At 45.4% G+C, this 27,709-nt stretch overlaps 1 protein-coding gene across 2 annotated transcripts in view; it reads right to left on the reverse strand.

Moving 5' to 3' along the window:
- Positions 1-27,709, reverse strand: part of ABCC5 (ATP binding cassette subfamily C member 5) — a 273,093-nt gene that overhangs the window by 100,757 nt on the left and 144,627 nt on the right. For both annotated transcript variants that reach the window (XM_033958465.1, XM_033958466.1), the window contains 2 exons: positions 23,038-23,181; positions 837-936 (listed from right to left, as the gene is read on the reverse strand). In XM_033958465.1, the coding sequence (XP_033814356.1) occupies positions 837-936; positions 23,038-23,181 (244 nt within the window). The remainder of the gene's footprint in view (positions 1-836; positions 937-23,037; positions 23,182-27,709) is intronic.

Below are 27,709 nucleotides of genomic sequence, written 5' to 3' on the forward strand. Positions count from 1 at the left end.
TCATGACCCCTCTCTCCTTTACTTGCTAGCTCAAGGGCCGCACTCGCTCCCTTCAGGGCCGTCCAGCTACGCTGCTCCTTCCTGCCTTCAGCCACGTAGGGATGTGAGCAGCAACTTTTACATGCTGCATGTGGCTGACCCACATCTTCCCTCCGATGTCAGAGGGAAAGTTTCTGAGTCAGCCATGTGCAGCGTGCAAGAGCCGCTGTCTGCGTCCCTGAAGGCAGGAAGGAGCAACCCAGAGCTAACCCGGAAGGCTTCCCTATGACATCAGCTCTGACTTCAGAGGGAAGCCTTCCAGGTCGGCTTTGGTGGAGGTGGGCATAGAATCCCTGGCGGCGATGTCGATCAAGGAGAAGAGGGGCAGGAGACCTGCACAGTACTAGGTGACATACCATGAATTAATAGCTATGCTTTTAAAAAACAAATTAACTATTTTTCACTCAAAGTTAAGCTCTGGGACTTGTTGTTGGAGAATATGGTAAAAGCAGATAACAGGTTTAAAAAAGGTTTGGATAAGTTCTGTTGTTCAGACAAAGCCCAGGCTAATAATCCCTGGTGTCCATAGCACTGAATCTTACTACTTTTTAGGATGCTGGCCACTGGTGGATAGATCTTTGGTCTGACCCAGTATGACAATTCTTATGTTAGAACTTATTTTACATTGATGGTCATTTTATTGCTCACTATCACTCAAATTGTGCCTAGCACTTTCAGATATCTCTATATCATGTAATCTTCCTCCTACCCACTGAAAATCTGTTATGTCGAAAACTAATGTCTTTAGAAAGTTAGGAACTGTTTTCCCAATAATAACTTACAATTTAAAGAATTACCTTCCTCCTTCTTGACCGTCTTTTCCTTCTTCACAGACCCTGCCTTGCTTCCCTTCTCTAGAGGCTTCTTAAAGGAACTGCTGTTCTTCTTAACATTAATCTAGTTGTAGGAGAGGTAATGAAAGAAAACAAGTTGTAATAAGTGCATTGCTAAGCACTCAGAAGATCAACTTACCTGTTAATTGGCTTCACTGCTGTTTGTATTCCCAGATCTCCTTCCTTTGTGCTCCCACCATTTTGGTATCTTCTCAGAATCAAGGAAGAAGTTTCAGAAAGCCCAGATATCTGAAGAGCCCACAGTTTCTAAGGGCAATCCTATAACTAGCACCTGCATTTAGGAACTGTAATCGTTACGCCTCCACAAAGATTTTACACAGAAGCTGAATACATTTCACCTGCTAGTTCAGAGACTGTGCCTGAAGCAGGACAAACCTCTTGGCCTACTTCTGTTCCTTCAGTGTCTTATCAATGACACACTGAAGTGAAGCAATTGGGACTTATCACCTGCTCCAGCTTGGAGCTTTATCTGGGGCACGCTGGCCCTTTAAGACAACTTGGAGCTAGAGAGTTGCGCGGGGACAGAAATCCCACCCGTCCCCGCCAAAGTCCCACCCGTCCCCACCCGTCCCCGTGAGGAATCCCTCCGTCCCCACCCGTCCCCGTGAGGAATCCCTCCGTCCCCACCCGTCCCCGCGAGGAATCCCCTCCGTCCCCACCCGTCCCCGCGAGGAATCCCCTCCGTCCCCGCCCGTCCCCGCGAGGAATCCCCCTACATCCCCACCTGTCCCTATAAACTACAGAAATAGTTATTTCATTTAATTATGCTACTGAATTAAAGGCTCTGGTAGAAACCAATTTAAAAATAAGCAAAAAGACTTTATTAATTTGGAAATATTAATTGGGAAGAATACATACTTTGTAAACGGGTTTCTACCAGAGCCTCTAATGTTTATAAATTTTTATCAACACAACTAATATACTACTTTATCCTTAAGCAAAAAAAAAAAAAAAAAAAAATTTGTTTCCTACCTTTATTGCCTGGTTTCTGCTTTCCTCATGTTCTCATTCAGTTCCTTCCATCCACTGTCTCTCTTCCTTCTGCGTCTTCCATTTGCTCTGTTACTGTGCCTCTCCCTTTCTCCCCCCTCCCAAATTGGTCTGGCACCCATCTTTTTCCCTCCGCTCCCCCCATAGTCTGGCACCTCTGTCTTCTTCCCTGCCAGCGTCTTCTTCCCATTCCCTCTTCCCCATTTCCTTTCAGTGTCCTTCTCCCCCACCATCTTTCCCATGTCCTGTCAGGCAGCATCCTTCTCCCCTCTCTGCCTTCCCCATGTCCTTTCAGCGGCCTTCTCCCCCCTCTGTCTTCCCCATGTCCTTTCAGTGGCATTCTCCACCCCTTTGTCTTCCCCAGTGCTTTCAGGGTCCTTCCCCCCCCCCTTCCTCCCGTTTACCCCATGTCCTTTCAGCGTTCTTTTCCACCCCTTTGTCTTCCCCAGTACTTTCAGCGGCCTTCTCCCCCCTTAAGCGTCTTTTCTTTTCCACTCCACCTTTCCTCCCTCCCTGCCTCCACCTTTGTGGCGCTTTTGCACCCGACCGACAACAGAACAGGCCCGGTCGGACAAATCTCCCTGTCCTGTAGCCGCGATCTAAATTACCTTCTTACAGCAGCTGGAGTAGTGAAGCTGCTGTAAGAGGTAATTTAGATTCGCGGCTACAGGGCAGGGAGGTTTGTCGGCCGGGCCTGTTGTCGGTCGATCGGGGGACCTGACCGGCTGTGCACATTCTTCGGAGCGGACCGCCCCCTCCCCCCTCTTTCGTTCGCCATTGCCTTCTTCCTACCTGCCCTGCCGCAGCCGCACACAGCCGACCGGAAGTCTTCCTGATGTCAGCGCTGACGTCGGAGGAAGGGAGGGCTTTGCTTAAGCCCTCCCTCCGACGTCAGCGCTGACATCGGGAAGATTTCCGTTCGGATGTGTGCTGCAACAGGGCAGGTAAGGAGAAGGAGACTACCCTCGCGGCTCGACCAACCCCGCTGCGATCCAACCCCGCAGGAACCCCGCTACCCTCGGAGGCGTCCCCACGGGATCCCCGCGACCCTAGGGGGCGTCCCCACGGGATCCCCGCGACCCTAGGGGGCGTCCCCACAGGATCCCCGTGACCCAAAGGGGGAACCCGCGGGATCCCCGCGGGTCCCGCGGGATTCCCGTCATCCCCGTTCCCGTGCAGCTCTCTACTTGGAGCCCAAACATTCTGAGGGTCACTAGGTGGAGCCAAGGTTCCTGGAATTTCCCTGAAGTAATGTCTAAAGGATATTTCTGAAGATGCTCAGGTCAAGAGGTTGGAACAGGAGGCATGGAAAGCATACCATACCATATAGTTTCTTATATCCCACAATTTTCAACAAGGAATCATTGTGGCTTACAATAAGACTGGGATCAGTTATTACATTAGCAATTACACTGTAGAATTACACTGTAGAAAGTGATCAGTTATTATGAGAGAAAAGATAAGTCTAACATTCTTCTGAAGCTACTTGATGTGAGTATAGGGGTAGAATATTACAGACTCAGGGACCCAGGGATTCGAAGGTGGACTCAAATATTTTTGTTGAACATGTTGAGGTGAGGGGAGGGACAGCTTAAGACATTGCATCTTTCTCGTGTTATGGAATGAACAAGGAATCTCGATGTCTGATACTAGGTTGTCAGAGTTGTCACCATTGTCCCAGAGAGGAACAGAGTCCAAAAAGACTAAGAATGATCTCCCAAGAGGGCTCACGGTTCCTGGCAATCATTCTCTAAGATAGGACCCCATCAGTGTTCCCTCTAAGCGGGCGGGTGTTGTGAGCAAACTTTTTTCACCGTGAGCCAAAAATATCGGGCGCCAGCAAGTTATGAGCCAACTCGCCCGATTCTCCTCTCGCCGCCCTGCCATCTGCCGTACGCCTCTTCCGATCGTGCGCTGTGACGAGAAACATGTGCGCTGCGATGTAATATTTTGTGCGCCAGCGCACGCCAGCGCAGCTTAGCGGGAACACTGGTTCAAATGGTTTTATTTATTTCCCCAAATTTATTTTTGTTATACGCATTGAAAATATTTGATATTGCGTTTAAATCAAAATCTCAATAAACTTGAAACGAGTGCCCGTGAGATTGTGGGAGGGTTAAATACTCAAAACTTAGAAGTTTTTGCTACGCCAGCTTTCTGGTATCTTTACATACAGTGGCGTACCTAGCATATGTAACATCCGGGGCCCATCATTTTTTGGCACCCCCCCCCCATCTGTAAGAAAAACATGATTTTTAGTAACAAACCACACGTCACACATGAGTACCTAGGAAAAGGCAGCATCTTACATATTGCAGTGAGCAGTACATCAATACACCCATTGTAAAACTAAACAAGCCAGACCAGCACAGATCAATCCTACACCGTCAATCCTAACAGAAAACCATGTCTTTCGAACACACAGAACACAGAAAACACCTTCGCCTAGTAAGGAATATGTAATCACAAACTAACCCCTCCCTCTTTTACAAAACTGTAGTGTGGATTTTAGCTACGGAGGTAACAGCTCTGATGCTCATAAAATTCTGAGCATCAGAGCTGCTACCACCAAGGCTGGTGCTAAAAACGCTTCACAGTTTTGTAAAAGGGGGGATAAAATAAAAATACATAGACAAAGGTTAAATTGAACCAGCAAGAAGCTGGACTCTGCATACAATGCTTCACAGAAACAGTGACACATGTCTCCTAAAGCAATAAATAAATAGAAATTTTTTTCTACCTTTGTCTTCTGTGGTTTCTCCTTTCCTCATCTTCTTGTAACTCTCTTCCTTCCATCCACTGTCTGCCGTCTCTCTTCCCCTATATGGCATCTTCTCTCCTTCTATGCCCCTTCCAGAAACTGTATGCCTCCCCCTTCCATCTCTCCTTTCACCCCATTGGTCTGGCATCTCTCTCCTCGCCTTCCCTCTCCCACACCTCTCCTCATAGTCTGGTATCTCCCCTTCCCTGATTCTCTGGCATCTCTCTCCTTTCCTTTTCTTCCATCTTTCGCTCCCCCTCCATGCTCTCACATCTCCCCCTTCCTTTTCCCTTAGACTGGCATACCTTCCTCCTACGCTCCAAGCCCTGGCATCTCCTTTAATTCCCTCCCTCATCTTCCTTCTCCCTCCAGCTGGGTACCGCAACACTCTTCCCTGCAGCTCTGCACTTCCCCACAATTGCCATGCTTCGGTTCCTCTTCTTCCTTCCTTCCTCCCCCCCCCCCGCGGGACCCTGCGGCACCATCACATCAACTCTTACTCCCTCTAATGTCGGCCCTGCAGCTCCAGACTTCCTCGCACCTTCTCCCCTCCCCCTTTGGATCGCTATTATTTTAAATGTTATAGCCGCGGAGCTGTATCCATCAGTGGAGATGTCTAACCTCGGCCTGCCCCGGAACTCTTACTGCAGCAGCCGCCCGTCTAGGCAGGAACAGGAAGTCACTGTTGCAGTAAGAGTTCCGGGGCAGGCCGAGGTTAGACATCTCCACTGATGGATACAGCTCCGCGGCTATAACATTTAAAATAATAGCGATCCAAAGGGGGAGGGGAGAAGGTGCGAGGAAGTCTGGAGCTGCAGGGCCGACATTAGAGGGAGTAAGAGTTGATGGTGCCGCAGGGTCCCGCGGGGGGGGGGGGAGGAAGGAAGGAAGAAGAGGAACCGAAGCATGGCAATTGTGGGGAAGTGCAATCCCCCCAATGCGTCCCCTTACCTTACCGACGCGTGTGTGCGCTGTGAAGAGAAACTTTGCGCTGCGATGTAATATTTTGTGCGCGAGCGCAGGCCAACGCAGCTTAGCGGGAACACTGGACCCCATGCTGGTGGTTCCTGATCCTGATGCCTGAGCTGCTGCCTTTCAGGTATGTGACCAAGGCCTGAAGAGAATGCAGACCCAGACTACAGCTGTTTTAGTGCTGGGCTTCCTCCCAAACACCTGTAGCGCTCCTGTTGCCCAAGAGATTTTTCTCCCACGCAGACCATGTTGAGCAGAGTCCATGGGACAGTGTACCATGCCAGAGACCAAGCTGACCAAAGAAGGACATATTCCTACATGCACAAGTCATATAAGCTTTCTGTGTACTAGTGGGAGTAGTTAGGAGCCCAATTAGCCTGTAGAGAAAATGAATGTTTGCTTTCCTAATAATGCAAAACAATAGTGGGTAATTGTATTCCTTATGCATTCTAGCCTAAGTACTAAGTTGTCTTATATCTAATTATTATTTGCCACATGCAATATAGCTATATTCTCTATTTTGCCAACACTGAGCCAGGTCTATTTGCCCATCAGTAATCCTATTGGCACAGGGGGTTTGGTCTTGGAACTCTTTGGGAATACAGATAAATATATAGCAGATAAACAGATTTCATAAACCAGAGTGCTACCATAATATAAAGTCTGTATTTGGATCACGTGATGTGCTGAGCTGATCAGGACGTGCGTTGCTTGAGCTCCGGGACCCCCGAGTCCTCCCCCCCATCCTCTTTTCGCCGTTTTGAGCGTCCAGATCTTGCTTCACGAGGGGGGCCCGGTATATGGACAAGTTTGTGCGCCATCTCAGCCCGGCTATGAGTGGGCGAGCGACTCGGAAGGAGAAGGAAAAGGACCCAAAGTCGTAGAAACCTGATCCCAAGATGGTGGCGGTTGAATCGGGCCCCGCGCTTCCCCTGTCTGAGGCGCACATAGAGGCGCTCTCGGCGTCGGTGGTCAGGGCTCTTGAATCCCTCTTTGATCACCTGTCCGGCCAATTAGCCGCAATGGAAACCCTTTTAACAGAGACGATCGGCCGCACTACTGCATTGGAGACCCGGGTGGCACTGGTTGAAGACGCGCACACCTCTTCAGTGGCGGATTAGCTTTCCCTCCAGGAGCAATTACAGCACCAGGCGGCATAGATTGAAGACCTTGAGAACCGCTTCCGGAGGGATAATCTTCGGCTGGTAGGCCTACCTGAAACTGTTTCTGATGCCCGGCTCCTGTCCACTCTTGAGTCATGGCTGCAGGCGGAGTTTCCGCTACCGCAGGGCATGGGGCCAGTGCAACTCGAACGCGCACACCATATTGGTAGGAGACTAGATGACCGAACACATGCACGTGTAGTTATCTTTAAAGGTTACAACTATGCCCACAAAGCTGAGCTGATACAGCAATATAAATTGAAAAAGAATACCACCTGCTATGATGGTGATCTAGTTTGTCTCTTTCAAGACTATTCACCAGCCCTACAAGAACGTCGTTGGCGCTTCTCGGGAGTGTGTTCATCGCTGTATGATCGGAAGCGACGCTTCATGTTGCTTTACCCGGCAACCCTGAAGATCTGGACGGGCGCCAGGTGGAAGTCCTTTTATACGTGGAGGTTGCCCAGGCCTACGTGGATACCCTGTCTTCTGAGCACGGAACCTCAGCTTAACCTTGAGTTTGTTGGAGGAGCGGCGTTTTGCTCCTGAATTCATGGAATCTGTTCTGGGTTGCCTGGATTTGCTGCCCTTGCCTCTCGTGGTTTAGAGGGGGATTCCTTCTCTTTTTTTTGTTTATTTTTGTCTTTTGGTGCCATTGAAGACTGGCTGTTCTGGGCACATGGAGGGTTCTTTTGTGTGTTAGGGGTTTTGGGTGCTTGTGGGAGAATGAATGGGTGCGCAGCTTTTGTGGGTTGTTTGCTTGTGGGGGAGGGTTTTGCTCGATTGTGTATCTTCTGATGGGTGTCTGCGCCTGTGCTTGGGGGACTCCTGGGGGCTTTGCTTCTGCCATGCTTACGGGGTGTTGGTCCCTCCGGGGGAGTTATGGCTTCGGGGGCTTCTTTCGTCCGCCTGCTTTGAGTGTGTGGGGCTCGATTATGGTGTCTGGTCTGGTTTCTGATTGGGTTTCTGCTTAGGGCTGGAGAGGGGGGCCTGGGGGTCCTATCACATCTCTACATGACTCCGTCACTCCAGTCTGCTACGGTGGGGTGAAACGGATTTCGGGGATTTGGTTGGAATGGGGGTGGTGGTTTTGATAGGGGGGCAGTTGGGTTGGGTTTGGGTTGGGGGGGGTCAGTCCTCCTTCAGTCCTTAGGGGCAGTGGTTTGCGGGGTTTTCTACTATGTCCTTGTCAGTTACAACAGTGTGTGGGGTTTGCTACTTGTGGCCCTGGGGGAGGCTGGGCTCCTGGGATTCTTCTCTGTACTTATCTTTGTTCTCTGCTCTTTTCTTACTTACCTGATAGATGAGTACCCCCTTTAGGCTCACTTCTTGGAATGTGGGGGGCATCACTTCGCCGATTAAGCGTTCCAAAATTTTGACTGCTTTACAACGTTATCACTCCGATATAGCTTGTTTGCAGGAAACCCGTCTGACGGATGTTGAACATCTTAAGTTGCGTAGGTCTTGGGTGGGGGACCTCTATTTTGCGTCTTCGTCAGGACACCGTGGGGGTATTGCGGTGCTGATCCGTAAGTCTTTGCCTCTTGGTGTCCAGGTATTGGAAAAGTCATTGGAGGGCCGTTACCTTCTTTTGCGTCTTACCTTGGAGGACCGGAGCTATTTGCTGCTAGTGGTCTATGATCCTAATTCGTCTGAATCTTCTTTTTTACAACAGCTGGTTCGCTTGCATTTGTGTTTTTCTGGTGATCCTATTCTTTTGGTTGGTGACTTTAATTTGGTCAGTGACCCGGAGTGCGACAAGTCTGGTCCCACTGCCATGCCTTTGAGAGCTAAAGGATGCCTTCTTGCGGGTTTTTGTGACACTCTGTCCATGGTGGATCCCTGGCGCCTCTTGCACCCCGAAGTCCGGGACTTTACCCATCTCTCTTGTGAGCATAATACCTGGTCTAGGATTGACTATATTTTTGTGTCTCTGGGATTATTCCCTTCGGTTGTGTTGGCAGAGAATGGCCCACTTAGTATTTCTAACCACACCCTGATATGGCTAGATATTCATTTGAATTCTACGTACCTTCGCTCCCCTTCTTGGCGCTTCCCCTTTTATCTGGAGCACATTGTGGAATTTCGGCGTTTTCTACAGGCTCAGTGAGATGATTATGTGACTCACAATGCTCAACATCAGGACGATCCTATCTTGTTTTGGGAGGCAGCCAAGTCGGTGATTCGGGGTTACCTGATTTCTTTTCTTAGTGCTCACAATAAACAAAATCACTCTGATATTCTTACCTTGGAGCGGGCCTTACGGGCTGCTAAGAAGGCTTTTTCTGCGTCTCCTTCGGAGACGACTAGGGAGCACTATCTGTCTACCCAGGGGGCTCTCAACTCTCTTCTTCATTCTCGTTACCAGCGGTGGGCAGCTTATTATAAACATTATGTTCAAATGATTTTTATTGTTCCAACAGAAAACAAACAATACAATCAGTAACTTATTCCAAGAAAGAACAATGCAACAACCCCGACCCCCCTCCCCAACCCTCCCCACCCCCGGAGTCCAATGCCATAACAAACACTGAGAGTCCGAAATCTTCCTAAATATTTAAGAGTCTACTACGGGCATGTGGATTGAGATCCTGCCAGAAACATTCCCAGGACTAGCGAAATCTACGACCTGGACCACGATCCAAATCTCCCACCAGTCTCCGCTCTAGCGTTGCGTGGATTATCATCAGGGATCTCCATTGAGCATAAGTCGGGGGAGTAGTAGACAGCCAGTTGGTGAGAATGGCTTTCTTCCCCATCAAGAGTACTCTGGTTATAAATGCAGACATTCCCTTGGGTTTAGGCGTGGCAATATTGTAAAATCCAAATAATGCTCTCGGTTGTGGAAGCCAACACCTCCCCCCAAGCAGCATAACATAATGTCCCAAGTGACTCCAAAACTGGAAAATTTTAGGGCAAGCCCAAAGCATGTGAACCAAGGAAGCATGAGCATGATCACATTTTGGGCACAAGTGAGACGGGGTAATCCCCATTCGGGCTGCTCGCTCTGGCGGGATATAGAGTCTCATAACAATTTTCAATTGCATTTCCCAGTGGGTGATATTAGGAGATACCTTTTGAATATGTTTCAAGACCCGTTGTAGCTGAGGAGCCGTAAGTGCACACTGAAGGTCTTCTGCCCACGTGGTCGCCAAGATGTTCAAGTTAGGGCCAGGTTGACAGTCCCGGACCCCCACAATATGAAAGCGAAGAGGAATTCTCTGTTGCACAGAAAGGCTAAAAAGTTCTGAGAGTGCCTCTCTATTATCCTCAGTGAGGTGGGCCACCGGTAGAGCTTGTACATAATGGCGAATCTGGTAATAAGCAAACAAGTCATTAGGCTGTAAATCAAAAGTCTGGCGTAATTCTGCAAAGGTTACATAGTAACATAGTAGATGACGGCAGATAAAGACCCGAATGGTCCATCCAGTCTGCCCAACCTGATTCAATTTAAATTTTTTTTTTTTTTTCTTCTTAGCTATTTCTGGGCGAGAATCCAAAGCTTTACCCGGTACTGTGCTTGGGTTCCAACTGCCGAATTCTCTGTTAAGACTTACTCCAGCCCATCTACACCCTCCCAGCCATTGAAGCCCTCCCCTGCCCATCCTCCTCCAAACGGCCATACATAGACGCAGACCGTACAAGTCTGCCCAGTAACTGGCCTAGTTCAATCTTTAATATTATTTTCTGATTCTAATTCTTCTGTGTTCATCCCACGCTTCTTTGAACTCAGTCACAGTTTTACTCTCCACCACCTCTCTCGGGAGCGCATTCCAGGCATCCACCACCCTCTCCGTAAAGTAAAATTTCCTAACATTGCCCCTGAATCTACCACCCCTCAACCTCAAATTATGTCCTCTGGTTTTACCATTTTCCTTTCTCTGGAAAAGATTTTGTTCTACATTAATACCCTTCAAGTATTTGAACGTCTGAATCATATCTCCCCTGTCTCTCCTTTCCTCTAGGGTATACATATTCAGGGCTTCCAGTCTCTCCTCATACGTCTTCTGGCGCAAGCCTCCTATCATTTCCGTTGCCCTCCTCTGGACCGCCTCAAGTCTTCTTACGTCTTTCGCCAGATACGGTCTCCAAAACTGAACACAATACTCCAAGTGGGGCCTCACCAATGACCTGTACAGGGGCATCAACACCTTCTTCCTTCTACTGACTACGCCTCTCTTTATACAGCCCAGAATCCTTCTGGCAGCAGCCAATGCCTTGTCACACTGTTTTTTCGCCTTTAGATCTTCGGACACTATCACCCCAAGGTCCCTCTACCCGTCCGTGCATATCAGCTTCTCTCCTCCCAGCATATACGGTTCCTTCCTATTATTAATCCCCAAATGCATTACTCTGCATTTCTTTGCATTGAATTTTAGTTGCCAGGCATTAGACCATTCCTCTAACTTTTGCAGATCCTTTATCATATTTTCCACTCCCTCTTCGGTGTCTACTCTGTTACAAATCTTGGTATCATCTGCAAAAAGGCACACTTTTCCTTCTAACCCTTCAGCAATGTCACTTACATACATATTGAACAGGATTGGCCCCAGCACCGATACCTGAGGGACTCCACTAGTCACCTTTCCTTCCTTCGAGCGACTTCCATTAACCACCACCCTCTGGCGTCTGTCCGACAGCCAATTTCTGACCCAGTTCACCACTTTGGGTCCTAACTTCAGCCCTTCAAGTTTGTTCAACAGCCTCCTATGAGGAACTGTATCAAAGGCTTTGCTGAAATCCAAGTAAATTACATCTAGCATATGTCCTCAATCCAGCTCTCTGGTCACCCAATCAAAAAATTCAATCAGGTTCGTTTGGCACGATTTACCTTTTGTAAAGCCATGTTGCCTCGGATCCTGTAACCCATTAGATTCAAGGAAATACACTATCCTTTCTTTCAGCAACACTTCCATTATTTTTCCAACAACTGAAGTGAGGCTCACCGGCCTGTAGTTTCCTGCTTCATCCCTGTGACCACTTTTATGAATAGGGACCACATCCGCTCTCCTCCAATCCCCAGGAATCACTCCCGTCTCCAGAGATTTGTTGAACAAGTCTTTAATAGGACTCGCCAGAACCTCTCTGAGCTCCCTTAGTATCCTGGGATGGATCCCGTCTGGTCCCATCGCTTTGTCCACCTTCAGTTTTTCAAGTTGCTCATAAACACCCTCCTCCGTGAACGGCGCAGAATCTACTCCATTTTCTCATGTAACTTTGCCAGACAATCTCGGTCCTTCTCCAGGATTTTCTTCTGTGAACACAGAACAGAAGTATTTGTTTAGCACATTTGCTTTCTCCTCATCACTCTCCACATATTTGTTCCCAGCATCTTTTAGCCTAGCAATTCCATTTTTTATCTTCCTCCTTTCACTAATATATCTGAAAAAATTTTTATCTCCCTTTTTTACATTTTTAGCCATTTGTTCTTCCGCCTGTGCCTTCGCCAAACGTATCTCTCTCTTGGCTTCTTTCAGTTTCACCCTGTAGTCCTTTCTGCTCTCCTCTTCTTGGGTTTTTTTATATTTCATGAACGCCAACTCTTTCGCCTTTATTTTCTCAGCCACTAGGTTGGAGAACCATATCGGCTTCCTTTTTCTCTTGTTTTTATTGATTTTCTTCACATAAAGGTCCGTAGCCATTTTTATCGCTCCTTTCAGCTTAGACCACTGTCTTTCCACTTCTCTTATGTCCTCCCATCCTAACAGCTCTTTCTTCAGGTACTTTCCCATTGCATTAAAGTCCGTCCGTTTGAAATCTAGGACTTTAAGTATCGTGCGGCCGCTCTCCACTTTAGCCGTTATATCAAACCAAACCGTTTGATGATCGCTACTACCCAGGTGAGCACCCACTCGAACATTAGAGATACTCTCTCCATTTGTGAGGACCAGATCCAATATCGCTTTTTCCCTTGTGGGTTCCGTCACCATTTGTCTGAGCAGAGCCTCTTGAAAGGCATCCACAATCTCCCTACTTCTTTCCGATTCCGCAGACGGAACATTCCAGTCCGCATCCGGCAGGTTGAAATCTCCCAACAGCAGAACCTCCTCTTTTCTTCCAAACTTTTGGATATCCACAATCAGATCCTTATCAATTTGCTGCGATTGAGTCGGAGGTCTGTAGACTACACCCACGTAGATAGAAGTTCCATCTTCTCTTTTCAGAGCAATCCATATCGCTTCTTCCTCTCCCCAGATCCCTTGCATTTCGGTCGCTTGGATATTGATCTTTACATAGAGAGCTACTCCTCCACCTTTATGACCATCTCTGTCCTTCCTAAAAAGATTATATCCCGGTATGTTTGCATCCCATCCATGTGATTCACTGAACCATGTCTCTGTGATAGCAACAATATCTAGATCTGCCTCTAATATCAGGGCTTGCAGATCATGAACTTTGTTGCTTAGACTGCGAGCATTTGTGGTCATCGCTTTCCAGCTATTTTTCAGCGATAATCTCCTTTTTCGTATGGATTTTTGTGTCGTTTCACTTTCCGTTGCAATACTAAGAAATGAGTTGCTGATATTGCTTATGTTGCAGCCTTTACTACTATCACATATTTTCTTTTGCCGGGGATGGTCTCTATAATTGTCCTTCGTACATACACCACCCCCACCTTCTAGTTTAAATGCCTAGAAAAATATTGTCTAAATTTCTCTGCAAGGTTTCTTTTTCCTGCTGTAGTAATATGTAGCCCATCAGTGCAATATAGCTTCTTGTCCTTCCATGTATTTCCCCATCCTCCTATGTACCTAAAGCCTTCTTGATGACACCAGGCTCTAAGCCATCTATTAAAGTCCTCTGTGTTTTTCACTCTTTGCTCTCCTTGTCCATATGCAAGCAGTATTTCAGAAAAAGCTAAAGTCTTTACAAAAGGTTTCACGCCCTCACCAAGCTCCCGAAAAGCTTTCTGTGCTGCAAGTGTGGAGTTGTTGGCCAGGTCATTTGTTCCCAAATGGATAACAACATCAGTGTTAAAATCCTTAGTTTCTTCCTTAATTATAGTCAGTATTTGCCTGGAACTCCTGGTAGCTGAGGATCCTGGAAGACATTTCACTATTTTGGTCTCCTCGCCCTGTGTTCCAAGGTTAATGCCTCTGATGATGGAATCCCCCAACAGTAATAGTTTTCTGTTTTTGGCTTTTTTATTTGTACTTAGGGTGCTCTTGTTCTCTTCAGTTTCCTTCATTGGTTCAAGTCCCACCTCCCTTCTGTTTTCCTGAGTATCGCAGTGCACTAGTGGAGCGAAGGAATTCTGTAGAGGTAATATTAGTGAAGGTGGATGTTTCTGTGTTATATGTCGCAGTCTTCCTGAGCCTACTGTGACCCATTTATTCCTGGGCTGTTTTATTCTTTGAGGTAGAGGTGGTAAGTTGGTATGATTTTGTGGAGTGATGGAAGCTGCTTTAATTGTATTCAATTCCTGTTTAAGTTGGCAGAGCTCCTCCTTAATACTGGCAAGTTGAAGACAGATGGGGCAAGCCTTAAGCCTCCAAATAGTATGTCTTGGAATTAAAGCACCACAGGGTTGCTATCCTCCCCTCCTCCAAAAACAGGTGGAAAAGATATTGAAGTCCTTGCACCTTCCATCTCTGAAAGGAGTATTATAAACACAGAAACATAGAAATAGACGGCAGATAAGGGCCACGGCCCATCCAGTCTGCCCACCCTAATTACCCTCCCCTACTTTTACCCTGTGAATAGATCCCACGTGTCGATCCCATTTGGCCTTAAAATCAGGCACGCTGCTGGCCTCAATCACCTGAAGTGGAAGACTATTCCAGCGATCAACCACCCTTTCAGTGAAAAATAATTTCCTGGTGTGGCCACGCAGTTTCCCGGCCGTGATTTTCCACGGATGACCTCTTGTTGCCATGGGACCCTTGAAAAAGAAGATATCTTCCTCCGCTTCGATGTGGCCCTTGAGATACTTGAACGTCTCGATCATGTCTCCCCTTTCTCTTCGCTCCTCGAGCGAGTATAGCTGTAATTTATCTAGCCATTCTTCATACGGGAGATCCTTGAGTCCCGAGACCATCCTGGTGGCCATTCTCTGGACCGACTCCAGTCTCAGCACATCCTTGCGATAATGCGGCCTCCAGAATTGAACACAGTATTCCAGGTGGGGCCTCACCATGGATCTATACAATGGCATAATGACTTCAGGCTTACGGCTGACGAAACTCCTGCGTATGCAACCTATGATTTGTCTAGCCTTGGATGAAGCTTGCTCCACTTGATTGGCAACCTTCATATTCTCACTGACGATCACCCCTAAGTCTCGTTCTGCTACCGTTCTTGTTAGGATCTCGCCATTTAGGGTATAAGTCTTGCATGGATTTTGGCTGCCCAGGTGCATAACTTTGCATTTTTTGGCACTGAATCTGAGTTGCCAGGTCCTAGACCAGCGCTCCAGTAGGAGTAGGTCGTGCATCATGTTGTCGGGCATTGAATTTTTGTCCGTTGTGCTTTTGCTCACTACATTGCTTAGTTTGGCGTCATCGGCAAATAATGTTATTTTACCTCGGAGCCCTTCTGTCAAATCTCTTATAAAGATGATGAATAGGATCGGGCCCAAGACCGAGCCCTGGGGCACTCCACTGATCACCTCTGTCATTTCGGAGGGGGTGCTGTTCACCATTACCCTTTGAAGCCTACCTCCAAGCCAGTTCCCCACCCATTTCGTCAATGTGTCACCCAATCCTATAGAACTCATCTTGCTCAGCAACCTGCGGTGTGGTATGCTATTGAATGCTTTGCTAAAGTCCAGGTATACGATGTCCAGGGACTCCCCAACATCCAGCTTCCCCGTCACCCAGTCAAAGAAGCTAATCAGGTTGGATTGGCAGGATCTCCCCTTAGTAAATCCATGTTGACGGGGATCCCGTAGATTCTCCTCATTCAGGATCGTATCCAATTGGCGTTTGATTAGAGTTTCCATCAGTTTGCTCACTACTGATGCGAGACTCACTGGTCTGTAATTTGCTGCCTCCATCTTGAGCCTTTCTTGTGGAGTGGAATGACGTTAGCCGTCTTCCAGTCCAACGGGACGCAGCCTGTACTAAGGGAGAGGTTGAAGAGCGCGGACAACGGCTCCACCAAGATATCACTCAACTCCCTGAGCACCCTGGGGTGTAGGTTGTCAGGCCCCATTGCCTTATTAACCTTGAGCTTTCATAGCTCACCGTAGACACTGCTGGGCGTAAACTCGAAATTACTAAACGGGTCAACTGAGTCAACCTTTGTCTGTAGTTGAGGGCCGAGCCCTGGCGCTTCTCGGGTGAAGACTGAGCAGAAGTATTTATTTAACAGTTGGGCCTTTTTCGAGTACTTTTCCACATAGTCTCCGTCCGGTTTCCTAAGACGTACTATCCCACCTGAGTTTTTACTTCTGTCGCTGATATACCTGAAGAAGGACTTATCTCCCTTCTGGATGTTCTTTGCCAGAGACTCCTCCATGTGGAATTTAGCCTCCCTGACTGCTGTTTTGATGGCTTTTGACTTGATCAGGTAGTCTGCTCTAGATTCCTGCTTCCCCGATTGTTTGTAAGAGATGAATGCTTTTTTCTTCTCTTTGATGAGGTCTGAGATCTCCACAGTGAACCACTGCGGCTTATTGTTCCTTCGCCGTTTACTTACTAATTTAACATAACGGTTTGTCGCTTTCTGTATGGTGGCTTTCAAAGTCGACCACATTTCTTCCACGCTTTGGCAATAAGCCGGGGCGTTTGTTGGCGCGCCTGGTTGATGCTCGGATGTGTCGGCAGCCGATTTTGTCACTTCGGACTCCGGGGGGGGGGGGAATAGGGTGTCTTGTACCGTGGAGGTGTCTGCGGTACTCCTTAAATGGAGTAAAATTAACAAGAACGGTAGCAGAAAAGGATTTGGGAGTAATCATCCGTGAAGACATGAAGGCTACAAATCAGGTAGAAAAAGCCTCAGCAAAGGCTAGACAAATGCTTGGCTGCATCAGAAGAAGCTTTATCAGCCGAAAGCCCAAAGTTATAATGCCGTTAAATAGATCCATGGTGAGACCGCACCTGGAGTACTGTGTTCAGTTTTGGAGGCCACACTACCAAAAAGATGTGAAGAGAATTGAGGCCATTCAGAGAATGGCCACAAGGTTGGTCTCAGGACTCAAAAATCTTCCATATGAAGATCAACTGAGCAGGCTGCGCTTATACTCGCTCGAGGAGCGCAGAGAAAGGGGGAACATGATAGAAACCTTCAAATACATAACGGGCCGCATCTAGGAGGAGGAGGAGGAGGAAATCTTTACTCTTACGGGTCCCACGGTGACAAGAGGACATCCGCTGAGACTTAGGGGAGGAAGATTTCATGGGGACACCAGGGGTGATTGATAGATGGAATGGTCTTCCACGTCAGGTGGTCGAGGCCAGTAATACGGTAGACTTCAAGAGACGATGGGACAAGCAGATGGGGTCGCTACAGAGGTATAACAGGGGATAGTTTCTCGAGGGTGGGAGGGATCTTGATTGGGCACACTTGTTGGGCGGCCGGCCCTTTTCTGCCATCATATTCTATGTTACTATTTGATTTTTTTGAGCGTTTTTATACTGCCCCGGAGGGTGTCTCCCCAGAGCTCCTGGAAGATTATATTTGCTCGTCGGGGATGCCGAGCCTTTCTGAGGATGCGGTGGTGGCCCTTAATCGTCCGTTCCAAGCAAGTGAATTGCAGTCTGCCATAAAAGCCTTACGCTCTGAGAAAGCCCCGGGACCCGATGGCTTTTCTGGCGAGTTCTATAAATTTCTTTCCCCCCCACTTGTGTGGCCCGTTGTTGGCTTACTTCAATTCTGCTGTTGACCGTGGATCTTTTCCCTGTTATGCTAATGAAGTCCTTATCACTTTATTATTGAAACCAGGCAAGGGAACGGATGATCCAGGATCGTATCGCCTGATCTCTCTGATCAACGTTGATCTTAAGCTTTTTTATCGTATGTTGGCCGACTGTATGGCCCCTCATCTACCTTCTGTAATCCACAAAGATCAAGTGGGTTTTGTTCGTGGCCTCCAATCGGTTTGCAATGTGCGGAAGGTCCTTTTTGCGCTTGCCCATTGTCAACAACACCAGATCCCTGCCTTATTTGTTAGTTTAGATGCTTCTAAAGCATTTGATAGTGTGCACGGGTCCTTTTTGTTTCATTCTTTGGAGTGTGTGGGGCTTCAGGGGTTCTTCCTTCAAGCGATTCGTTCCTTATATTCTAATCCTCGGGCATCTTTGTTAGTCAATGGTACTCGTACTGACTCTTTTCCCATTCTCCGGAGTACCAGACAGGGCTGCCCTCTTTCTCCTTTACTTTTTTCTTTGGAACCTTTACTTTGTACTCTGCATCTTTTTGAGGATGTCCGGGGTCTCCGTGTAGCGGGGGTAGACCTGAAAACTTTGGCTTTTGCAGATGATTTGTTTCTTATTCTTACTCACCCTGCGGTTTCTTTACCCGCTGCGTTGGATCTCCTCTCTGAGTATGGGTTTTATTCTGGCCTATCGCTCAATCTGGATAAATCAGTCGCCCTTCCCTCTTGTCTTGAAGTTCGTACGACGTGGAGGGGTCCCTTTCCCCTCCGGTGGGCGGAGTCTGAACTAAAATATTTGGGAGTCCTCATACCACGCGACCTCTCCAGTCTTTATTCTCTGAACGTAGAGCCGTTGTTCCGCACTCTTGTTATTCGATTGCAGTTATGGAAGGGCCTCCCGTTATCACTTACTCTCTGTGTTGCCTTGTACTTTTGTATCATCTCTTGTTAAGCTCAATAAAATATATTTTACAATAAAATCTGTATTTTAGTGTCCTGGTTATAGCCAGGCCATGTGAGTGGACCCTGTTGCCTCACCTTTACGCTTATAGCACCATGAGGGCAAGCTTGCAGGAGTGTACTCCGTTACAGAATACTAGCAGTAATGTCCCACCTACGTAAGATGCTCGAGAGCCCTGCCTCTGTCCCTCTTGCAAATACACACTATGTAAGATAGTTGCATATTTATAGAGTAGAGTTTAGACAACAAACTGGCATATGGGAAGATTAGGTTCTTAATTCAATAACCTTCTTTCCAGTAGAAAGCCATACAAATCTTGAACCAGTGGGTAATTCACCTCTAATTGCAAGTTATGTAGAAGATATCATCTAACTTTTTCGGCTCTGCCTGCTCTGTACTCTTGCTCCTCAGTTTGTACCAAAGCAGTTGACAACCACTACAAAAGGAGAAAGAAAGAGAGGGGCACAGGGAACTCCCCAGCAAAGCCAAGTCTGCTCTACCATTAACCAAATACAATTAAAGAAAACTAGGTGGAACCCAACAAGCCACCTTGATATTGCTTTAAGAATTTGAGAAATATTAGCTGTATTGTGCCGTATTATCAAGTAGCACTATACTAAACAGTGTCAATAGCAATATAATATAGGCTGGTGCTGGGAACATAATAATGCGATGATGGTTCCCCAAAACATTTGGTCTTAGTATTTATTCATGACCGTTGGGTTGGAACACTGAGCACATTGCACAACATTATTAAACACTTTTATTTTAAAAAATTATAGGTTAAATTTATTTTGGTACAAAACAGCACTGTAACAATATGATATTTATGTGCGAGTGCTGAATTTAGGTAAGATTTCACAATTGATTGAAGATGTCATAATTTATTAAGTCATAATGAATAGGTAGGTAGGTATTTGGTAGTGCTGGTGAGATATGGGAAGATCGCAGCCGATTTCTGAAGCGATTGAGGGTGTTTTGAAGGTGTCTTTTCCGGCAATGTGGCTGGGGATTCAAGGACCGGACAATGGTTGGACCCTGCCTCTGCTGTTTATGTTTTTTTCTTTCCTCTGCGACACTGCTGTTGAAGCTGTGGAGAGATTCCTGAGGGAGGAGATGGGTGCTCTAGCTGTGCTGCCTGGAATTGGCAAGGAGGGCCAATCTTGCATCGTGACCTCGGCTGACATCCAGCTTTCAGCTGCTAAGGAAATGATTTTGCCTGGTTCAGTGACTTAGACCTGTACTGTTCAAAATGCTGGTAGTTTAATTTAACAGGGCCTTATCTTATTTTTATTTGTTTTGGTTGTTTTTGTTTTGGATTAATTTTTGCTATTTTGTTTTTCGTTTTAACCCTTTCTGGGGTTTTGATTATGAATGTTGGTTTCTTTTTTCCTTTGCTACATCGTATGTGTTTATTCAGATGCTTTAGTTAGATTGTGAGCCTTTTGAACAGATACGGAAGTTCCAAGCGCCTAATATTAGATATTTAATTGTTTGTGAACTGATGTGAATTTCGAAGAGGTATTGGTGGTATACAAATAAAGATTGTATTGTTTTATTTTCTAATTCCAATATCTATTGGACACATGTATTATGGTAAAAATGTCTTAGGCTTTAGGAAAAGGTTTTCTGAAACCTGCTTAAGATCTTCAACGCCTCTGATTACACAAAGGACCTCTCTATGCACTAATATTAAGAACTGTATCATTGCCTGTCTCCTTCGGCACATTAATGGTTGGCTTATGGGTAGCCAACATTATAATCCTCTGTCATTGGAACAGGCCTAAATAGCACCGTATTATTTTAATTCCATTTTACACGTCCCGACCACGCTTTTATCTGTAGCCCTCAAACATAGCTGGATGGTTAAGCATGGAGATTTTTGGTGATGCATCTGGGGTAAAACCCCAATGGTTCCACACTGTTGCTCATCAGAGGAAATCTAGCTTTTTTGCCAAGTCAAGAAAATAAGGCATTTCACAACTGGGAGGACAGTAACATAACATAGTAAATGACAGCAGGCCATCCAGCCTGTCCAACCATAGAAGCTCCATAAATTAATCATTTAATTTAAATGGTCCTTTTTCTCAGATATTTCTGTGCCAGAAACTCAGAGCTATGCCCAGTAGTGTGCTTAGGTTCTATCTACTGGAGTCTCTGTCAAAGCTCATTCCAGCCTTGTGACCGTGGGCAAGTCACTTAATCCTCCACTGCCCCAGGTATAGATTATGAGCCCACCAGGACAGATAGGGAAAATGCTTGAAGTACCTGTATGTAAACTGCTTTGAGTGTGGTTGTAAAACTACAAAAAGGGAGTATACAAGTCCCAATCCCTATCTCTTTTAGAACATCTGCTTGACCCCACGGGAATTTTGCTTACCTTTGCAGATTTTTTGCAAATAGTAACACCTAGGGTGGGACGACTGTTACACTGTCAATTGAAACATTATTTTTCTTCACTAGACAAGAATGCCCTGGCTTTTCCTTTGGGGGATAAGCTGTGACACTTGTTTGATCTTATTTCCTTTGGGAGGATATCCTTTTCAGATACTTGGGTGGCTTTGTCTACTGCCATTTCCCCTATAGATTTTTCCCTCTTGTGACACAGATGGGAACAAGATCTGGGAGGTTTAGTGTCTACCTGGGATCCCTAGGGCTAGTATTGTACACATTCCTAATGAGGTCCGTAGTGTTTTGTTAAAGGAGTGTGCTTTTCAAGTGATTCATAGAGCACATATTACGACCCCTCAGATGCATAAAATGGGTTATCTGCAGACTCAACATTGCTTTAAGTGTAATTTGGAGGCGGCTGGGTTTTTTCATATCTTTTGGCTCTGTCTAAACGTTCAGGTCTTTTGGAAGAGGGTGGGAGCATATATCACGCGAGTATTGGCACAGAGATTGGAGGTATTTGCTGGGCTTGCTGGGTTTAAGCAGCATTAAGGGGAGGGGGTCTAGACTTTGGGTCAGAAAGCCATCCTGAAAGTGGACTTCGACTAATGCTCCCTCTTTTTGGGGAGGGAGAGTTAGCCTGCATGAACAGATGGGTTGGGAGACGAGAGATGCTAGGGGCACTTACAAAAGAAGAAAGCTTTTTCTGAGTATTTGGGATTCCTACCTACATTCCATTTCACATAGATTGCGCAGTCAGATTCTGAATTTGTTTTGAGGACATAATTGGTCTGGATTTCTTACCTTCATCTATGATGGGAGAAGCTGTACATTGGAAGGAGGGGCTTGATAGAGTGGACTAGAGAATTGGTTTTGTATTACTGATACTGCATTCAAGGAGTTCTGTGTGATTAATCATAAGAAATTTAATTGCAATTATGCTTATGAGGTCTCTACTGCTTATCTCTTTTGGAGGCTGGCCTTGGAATCAGTTTGTTTTCCTCTTTCTTACACTATCTACAGTTTACATTTGTATCTGTTATCTGCTCCTTGCAACTCATTTCAGAGGAGGACCATTGTAGGAGGGAGAGGGAGGTTGGGGGCATATACAATTGGATGACTTGGATTGCAATGTTTTATATTCTTTATTTTTGTACTGTTGTGGAGTCATCAATAAAAATCATTGAACTATAAGAACTGTATAATTTCTTTGTCAATACATATGTTCAACACCAAATCTGGTCACAATAAGATTGAGTTACTCAGATTTGTCAACTGAGGTTTAACATAACCTGTACCTTATCAAGGAATCTTGGCATTCTTATGTCGATTAAGTCAGATATTTCCCACAAGTTACAACATCAATTATGCTTAGCTTCCTGTACTTCAGGCTCTTCAGCTATCTGGGATTTCGGAAACTTCTTTCTTAAGTCTGAGAAGATACCAAAATGGTGGGAGTGCAAAGGCAGGAGATCTAGGTCGATACATCAAGCTGAGTCTCTGACAGCATTGAAGTTGCTTTTAATAAGCCCTAGCATGATTTTCGGGGTAGGTCCTATTATAAGCCCTACCCCCAAAATAAGCCCTAGTTAAGATCCCTCCTTCCCATTACCTTTGTGCACTGGAACCCCATCGACCCTCCCACCGTATTATACCTTTCCCTCCTTCCCAAAGGTGGGAGGGTCGGTGGGGTTCCAGTGCACAAAGGGATGGGCAAGAGGCATAGGTATAACATGGCAAGTGTCAATGGTAGACACAGTGTTTCCCCAAAAATAAGACATTCCCTGAAAATAAGCCCTAATGCATTTTATGGAGCACAAATTAATATAAGTCCCTGTCTTATTTTCGGTAAAACACGGTAGGTATATCTTTTGTGAACAAAACCTTATTTCCCAAATTCATCAAAAAATTAGAAAAAAGTATGTTTTTGAGTCAATGAATGGAGTCCTCCCAAAATGACACAAAATGATTGTCATGAGAATATAGTGATAAAACACCTATTTATTTGATCCAAGGAAATCACCGGATTGCCTGAAAAATAAGTAAGTTTCAAAAAGATATAGACTTAGAATTAGAATACTTAATCATACCTCAATATGTGGGGTCTCTCCCAGCTGCAAGTTGTTAAATATGGCAGCATAGTCACCGTTTAAGTTTATCAATTGCTCATGGGTTCCTCTCTCTGTGATGCAGCCCTCTTTCATAAAGATCACATCATCACAGTCAACAAGGTACTACAAGAATTAAAATGAAAAAACACAAGTCAACCTCCTGCATGGTTAATCTAAGCAAAGCTGATAAGATGATGATGGTAGTCATTTTCTTCAACAGACATCAAGGTAATATGTAGGAAAAAAAAGGAGAAGTTAGGTCCTTACCTGCTAATCTTCTTTTAGTCCCTCCAGATCGGCACAGACACAGATGGGTTTATGCTCCTCTGTCAGCAGGTGGAGACAGAGACACTGAATTTTGGCTTCTGTACAAGTGGGCTGTGCAGTCCCTCTTACAATCAGTCTTAACAAATAGCCAAGCAGAAAACAATAACATCCCCACTCCCCACTTACAAGAAGACAAAGGCAAACACTGTTGGATACTGATTAGAACAAAAACCTTTCAGAAACACTCCACAGATCGCCAACTAAACCAGCCGCTACTCTTTAAACTCCCCAAACAACCAAAACCACCAATTCCCACAGAAAAACCCATACTCTTCATGAACACACAGAACAAAATGACAGGGCGGGGTCTGTGCCGGTCTGGAAGGACTAAAACAAAGAAAATTAGCAGGTAAGGACCTAATTTCTCCTTCTTTAGAGTCCTCCAAAACGGCACTGAAACAGATGGGACTCATCATGGGTGGGACCCCCAAAGAGCCACAAGAACATGCACACCAAACACCGCATCCTGACGTGCCTGAACATCTACACAGTAGTGTCAAACAAAGGAATGGAGAGAAGACAAAATTCACAGCTTGATAGTTATCCACCGCAAAAGAACAACAAAGCAGCAATCTGCACCCGAAGGGAGGACCAGACAAGGTCTCGCTCCAGGCCATCCTGCAGAAACTCCAGAATGTGAGGCAAAGCAGCTCAAAGTGGAACCAAGGCACGCGTGAAACAGTCTCCCGGAAGAGGTGGTGGAAACAGAGACTGCCTTAATTCAAGAGGGCCTGGGATAGGTGTCAGCCTAGAGGCCTCTGGGAGATTATATCAATCTAACTCTGGCATGGGAATGCAGATAGACTCTGTGTGCAGTAGCCCTGATTGATTCAAGTAGCCCCGATTGAATCATGGCTAGCTAAAAGGTGTTAATGCCTGATTAAGAGGGTGCTTAGGATAATGGTGCACAGATCAAGCCAGAGACTTAATCCCATCAGGTTTCTCACCCTCCTTTGTCTATTAAATTGACCATTGTCTCAAACAGTTTGCAAGTTCTAAACAGAAAGATACTGGGAGATACAATATTTTCTCTATTCAGAATAAGATTCCAAGGTATAAAAGCCTGCTCTCTGCAACACACATACAGCTCTCTTTTTCTATCAAGCTAGACCTCTCTCTCTTTCTATCTAACTACCTCTTGGCTCTTTGCTCGGCACTCTGGTTCGGTCTTCACTCTCCCTCTCTCTATCTATCCTTCCCTTTATTTATCTAACACGAAGCTTCCTAGAACTACAAGCTTCTATGTCCCTCTCTGCCTCTGACCTCTGTAAGGCAGTGAGACTGCTTGCTCTCTGCTTAAGTGTAATGCTCTCTGCTTAAGTGTAATGCTCTCTGCTTAATTGTAATGCTTATAAATATTACTTTTCTGTAAGACTATTTCTATAATATATTCTTTATGCAATCACCTCTGGTCGTGTCTATTATTCTACTTCCTGGTGAGTCATCTGTGAGGGAACTGAACCTGGGACCTGGCGTTTGTCAGTACGCCTTTCACTTAACCCTTACCACCTAATATTGTGGGGGCCACCTTCAAACTGACATTTTGGGGGCTCTGTCTCGGTCCTTCCTGATGATTTCATTTGGGTAAGTAGAATTTAATTTTTTTATGCACTGTGCAATAGGATTATGTATAGACAGAGTGATATAGAAATCAAAAGTCCTTGGAAAACCCTTAGATTGATTGTACGTTAGACTGGATGACACACTGTTGAAAAGTTCCAGTAATATTGTGGGGTTTTATACTTGGTGAGATTTTATTTCAATTTTGATTGATAGACAGAGTGAGATAGAAATCAAAAGTCCTTTTGGAACCCTTAAATTGTTTTAGACTGGATGACACAATTGTGAAAAGTTTCAGTAATATTTTGGGTTTTATATTTGGTGAGATTTTACTATCAAAAGTCTTTGTAGTTTACCTGTGCCAGTTTGCATTGTATGATTTGCTATTATATGCTTGCTAGGGTGTTGCATGTAAGAATATTTGAGCTGCTCTGAAGAAAAGCAGGGTTCAAAGTGAAAACAGTCACTCAATTAAGACATGCCACATTCTGTACTAATAACTTTAACTTTTTTTACCTTGTGCTTTTAATTCTATTTCTTGTCAGTCTCTGCCCTGGTGAAAGGCCCAGTGCACACTGGACTGGAACTGGCAGCTGACATCTCTGCTCTTCTATATTTTATCCTGCTAAACTTCTGCCTGTAAATTTCAGGTAGTAACCAGTGTGGGCAAGTGTGGGCATAAGTGTATTATTTATGCCAATAACTCTTGCCTAACACGCTTTACCTCGCTTTTCTACCTATTAACTAAAGTCTCCCTCCTTCATAAGTGGGAGCATTTCAATCTCAAAGGCTACACACAGACAGGGACATTTAGAAGCCCATTCTCTCTCATGAAATATATGAGCAAGGCCCACGAACCAAGGCAGACTTCTGCAGCCTCAAATATGAACCCTTTTGATTTTCAAGAACTCTTAGATATTGTATACAAATATTTTGACAAGAAAGGGGGTCCATATGAGGGTAATTTTCCAGAACACACATGGCACGATATTCAGAAACAAATGGTTTCTCATTCTCAGGAGTTTAGAAAGAAAACAGATAAACGCAAATGCCTTTTCATTCAGGGCTTATGTAGGGGAATTATTAGCCTAAGACAAGATAATACTAACTTGAACACTCAGTGCCATCAGCTGTCCCAAGACTTAGATGAGGCACAAATTAATATATCCATGCTAAGAACCCAAATTGTTCAGGCCACAAATACCTTTTTAACTGTAAATGAACAATTAGAAGAGGCCAAGGCAGAATTAAAGTATTTAAAGTCAAAATGTGCCTCACAGGGACAGGTTATTGCTGTCTCCTCACAGATTCTGCCGTCTGCACCAGTGCAACATTCACCCTATCATTCACCCTATAATCCATGTAGTCAGTTTATTGAAAAACAAAACACTGTTTTTGTAGCAGGCCAGCGAAAAGGTAAACTAGCTACAGATGTAGAACAGGAAGAAGAACCGACAAACGAAAGTGAGGAAAATTCATTACCAGGCCAGAGCAATACCAATAGTACCCCTATAAGTGACACAGCTCCAGTAACTGTAGTGCTGCAGGGACATATGAAAGATAGTGACATTGAAAGAATAGTGGAAAAAGTGGGCCCTATGCCTTTTAACATAAATGAATGGTGCAAATGGGCTACTGACATACTGATTCACTGGGGTCTAGGGAAATACAAAAGGAACAATGCAGATTTTGATAAGCTTATGCACCTAGCCCTGGGTCCACATTATTATAAATTTGGATCTCTTGTTCATCCATACCAATTTGTAAAGATGGGCATCGAACAACTATTTCGCTGCACCTCTTTGCAAGTACTTAGAACTCTTTCACCCCTGCCAAGTGATACACCAGAGCAGTTTGCATATAGAGTGTGGGTAATCAACGCGGTACTTAACGAACATGAACATTGGCCCATTTCCTCAGATTATGGCCAGAGAGAACATAAAGAATTCCTATTAGAATTATTATCTCCCGAGATTACTAAACACCTTCTGTTGTTCTCGGAGGACCCTAAAACTACACCTTTTGACACTTTACTGCTCAGGATTGGGTCTGTGTGGAAGACCCAGCCAGCTCAAATTATTTCAGTCTCAGAAGCTAGAAGGTGGCGTGCTGAGGGAGCACCCCAATACAAGAACACACCACACACAGGAAATAGAGGGCATGGCAGAGGTAGTTACAGAAATTCCTCCACTTACATTCCCTTCCATGAACTCAGAGACCAAAAGGAAAAATTAGAGAAAGAGAAAAGGAAATGGGAACAGGATCGTCACACAATGCAGATAGAATTGGACAGAGTAAAAAGTGATTTGACAGCTAGGAACAACAGTGCTAGTCCATAGGGATGTCCTGACTCTCTGTGTCCGAATGCCAAGGTGACTCAGGCCTTCACAGCCCAGCCAGACTCCTTTCACTTACCTGTGGACTCACTTTTGGAGACACAGGATAAGGGAAAGAAGTCAGACTCAGAATTCAGCTTGAGGTATGTTGCACCTTTGATTTTGGACATTTCCGACAGCCCCAAGGTTAATACTACCATAGAGGGTCAGGATAAATTAAAATTGATCGATACAGGGGCTAGAATCAGTTTCACAGATAGAGCACCTCCTACTGGAGATCAGAAAAATATGGAAATTTGTGAGATTCAGGGTCTAAATGACAAAGCTTCAAAGTGTGTGTCTATCCCACAAAAGGAACAAATGAAAGATATTGTAGAAACTACTGCCAGCACGAGTGAGAATACAGGCAAAGAAATAGTTGAGGTGAC

Source organism: Geotrypetes seraphini, chromosome 9, assembly GCF_902459505.1.
Source record: "Geotrypetes seraphini chromosome 9, aGeoSer1.1, whole genome shotgun sequence".
Lineage (NCBI taxonomy): Eukaryota > Metazoa > Chordata > Amphibia > Gymnophiona > Dermophiidae > Geotrypetes > Geotrypetes seraphini.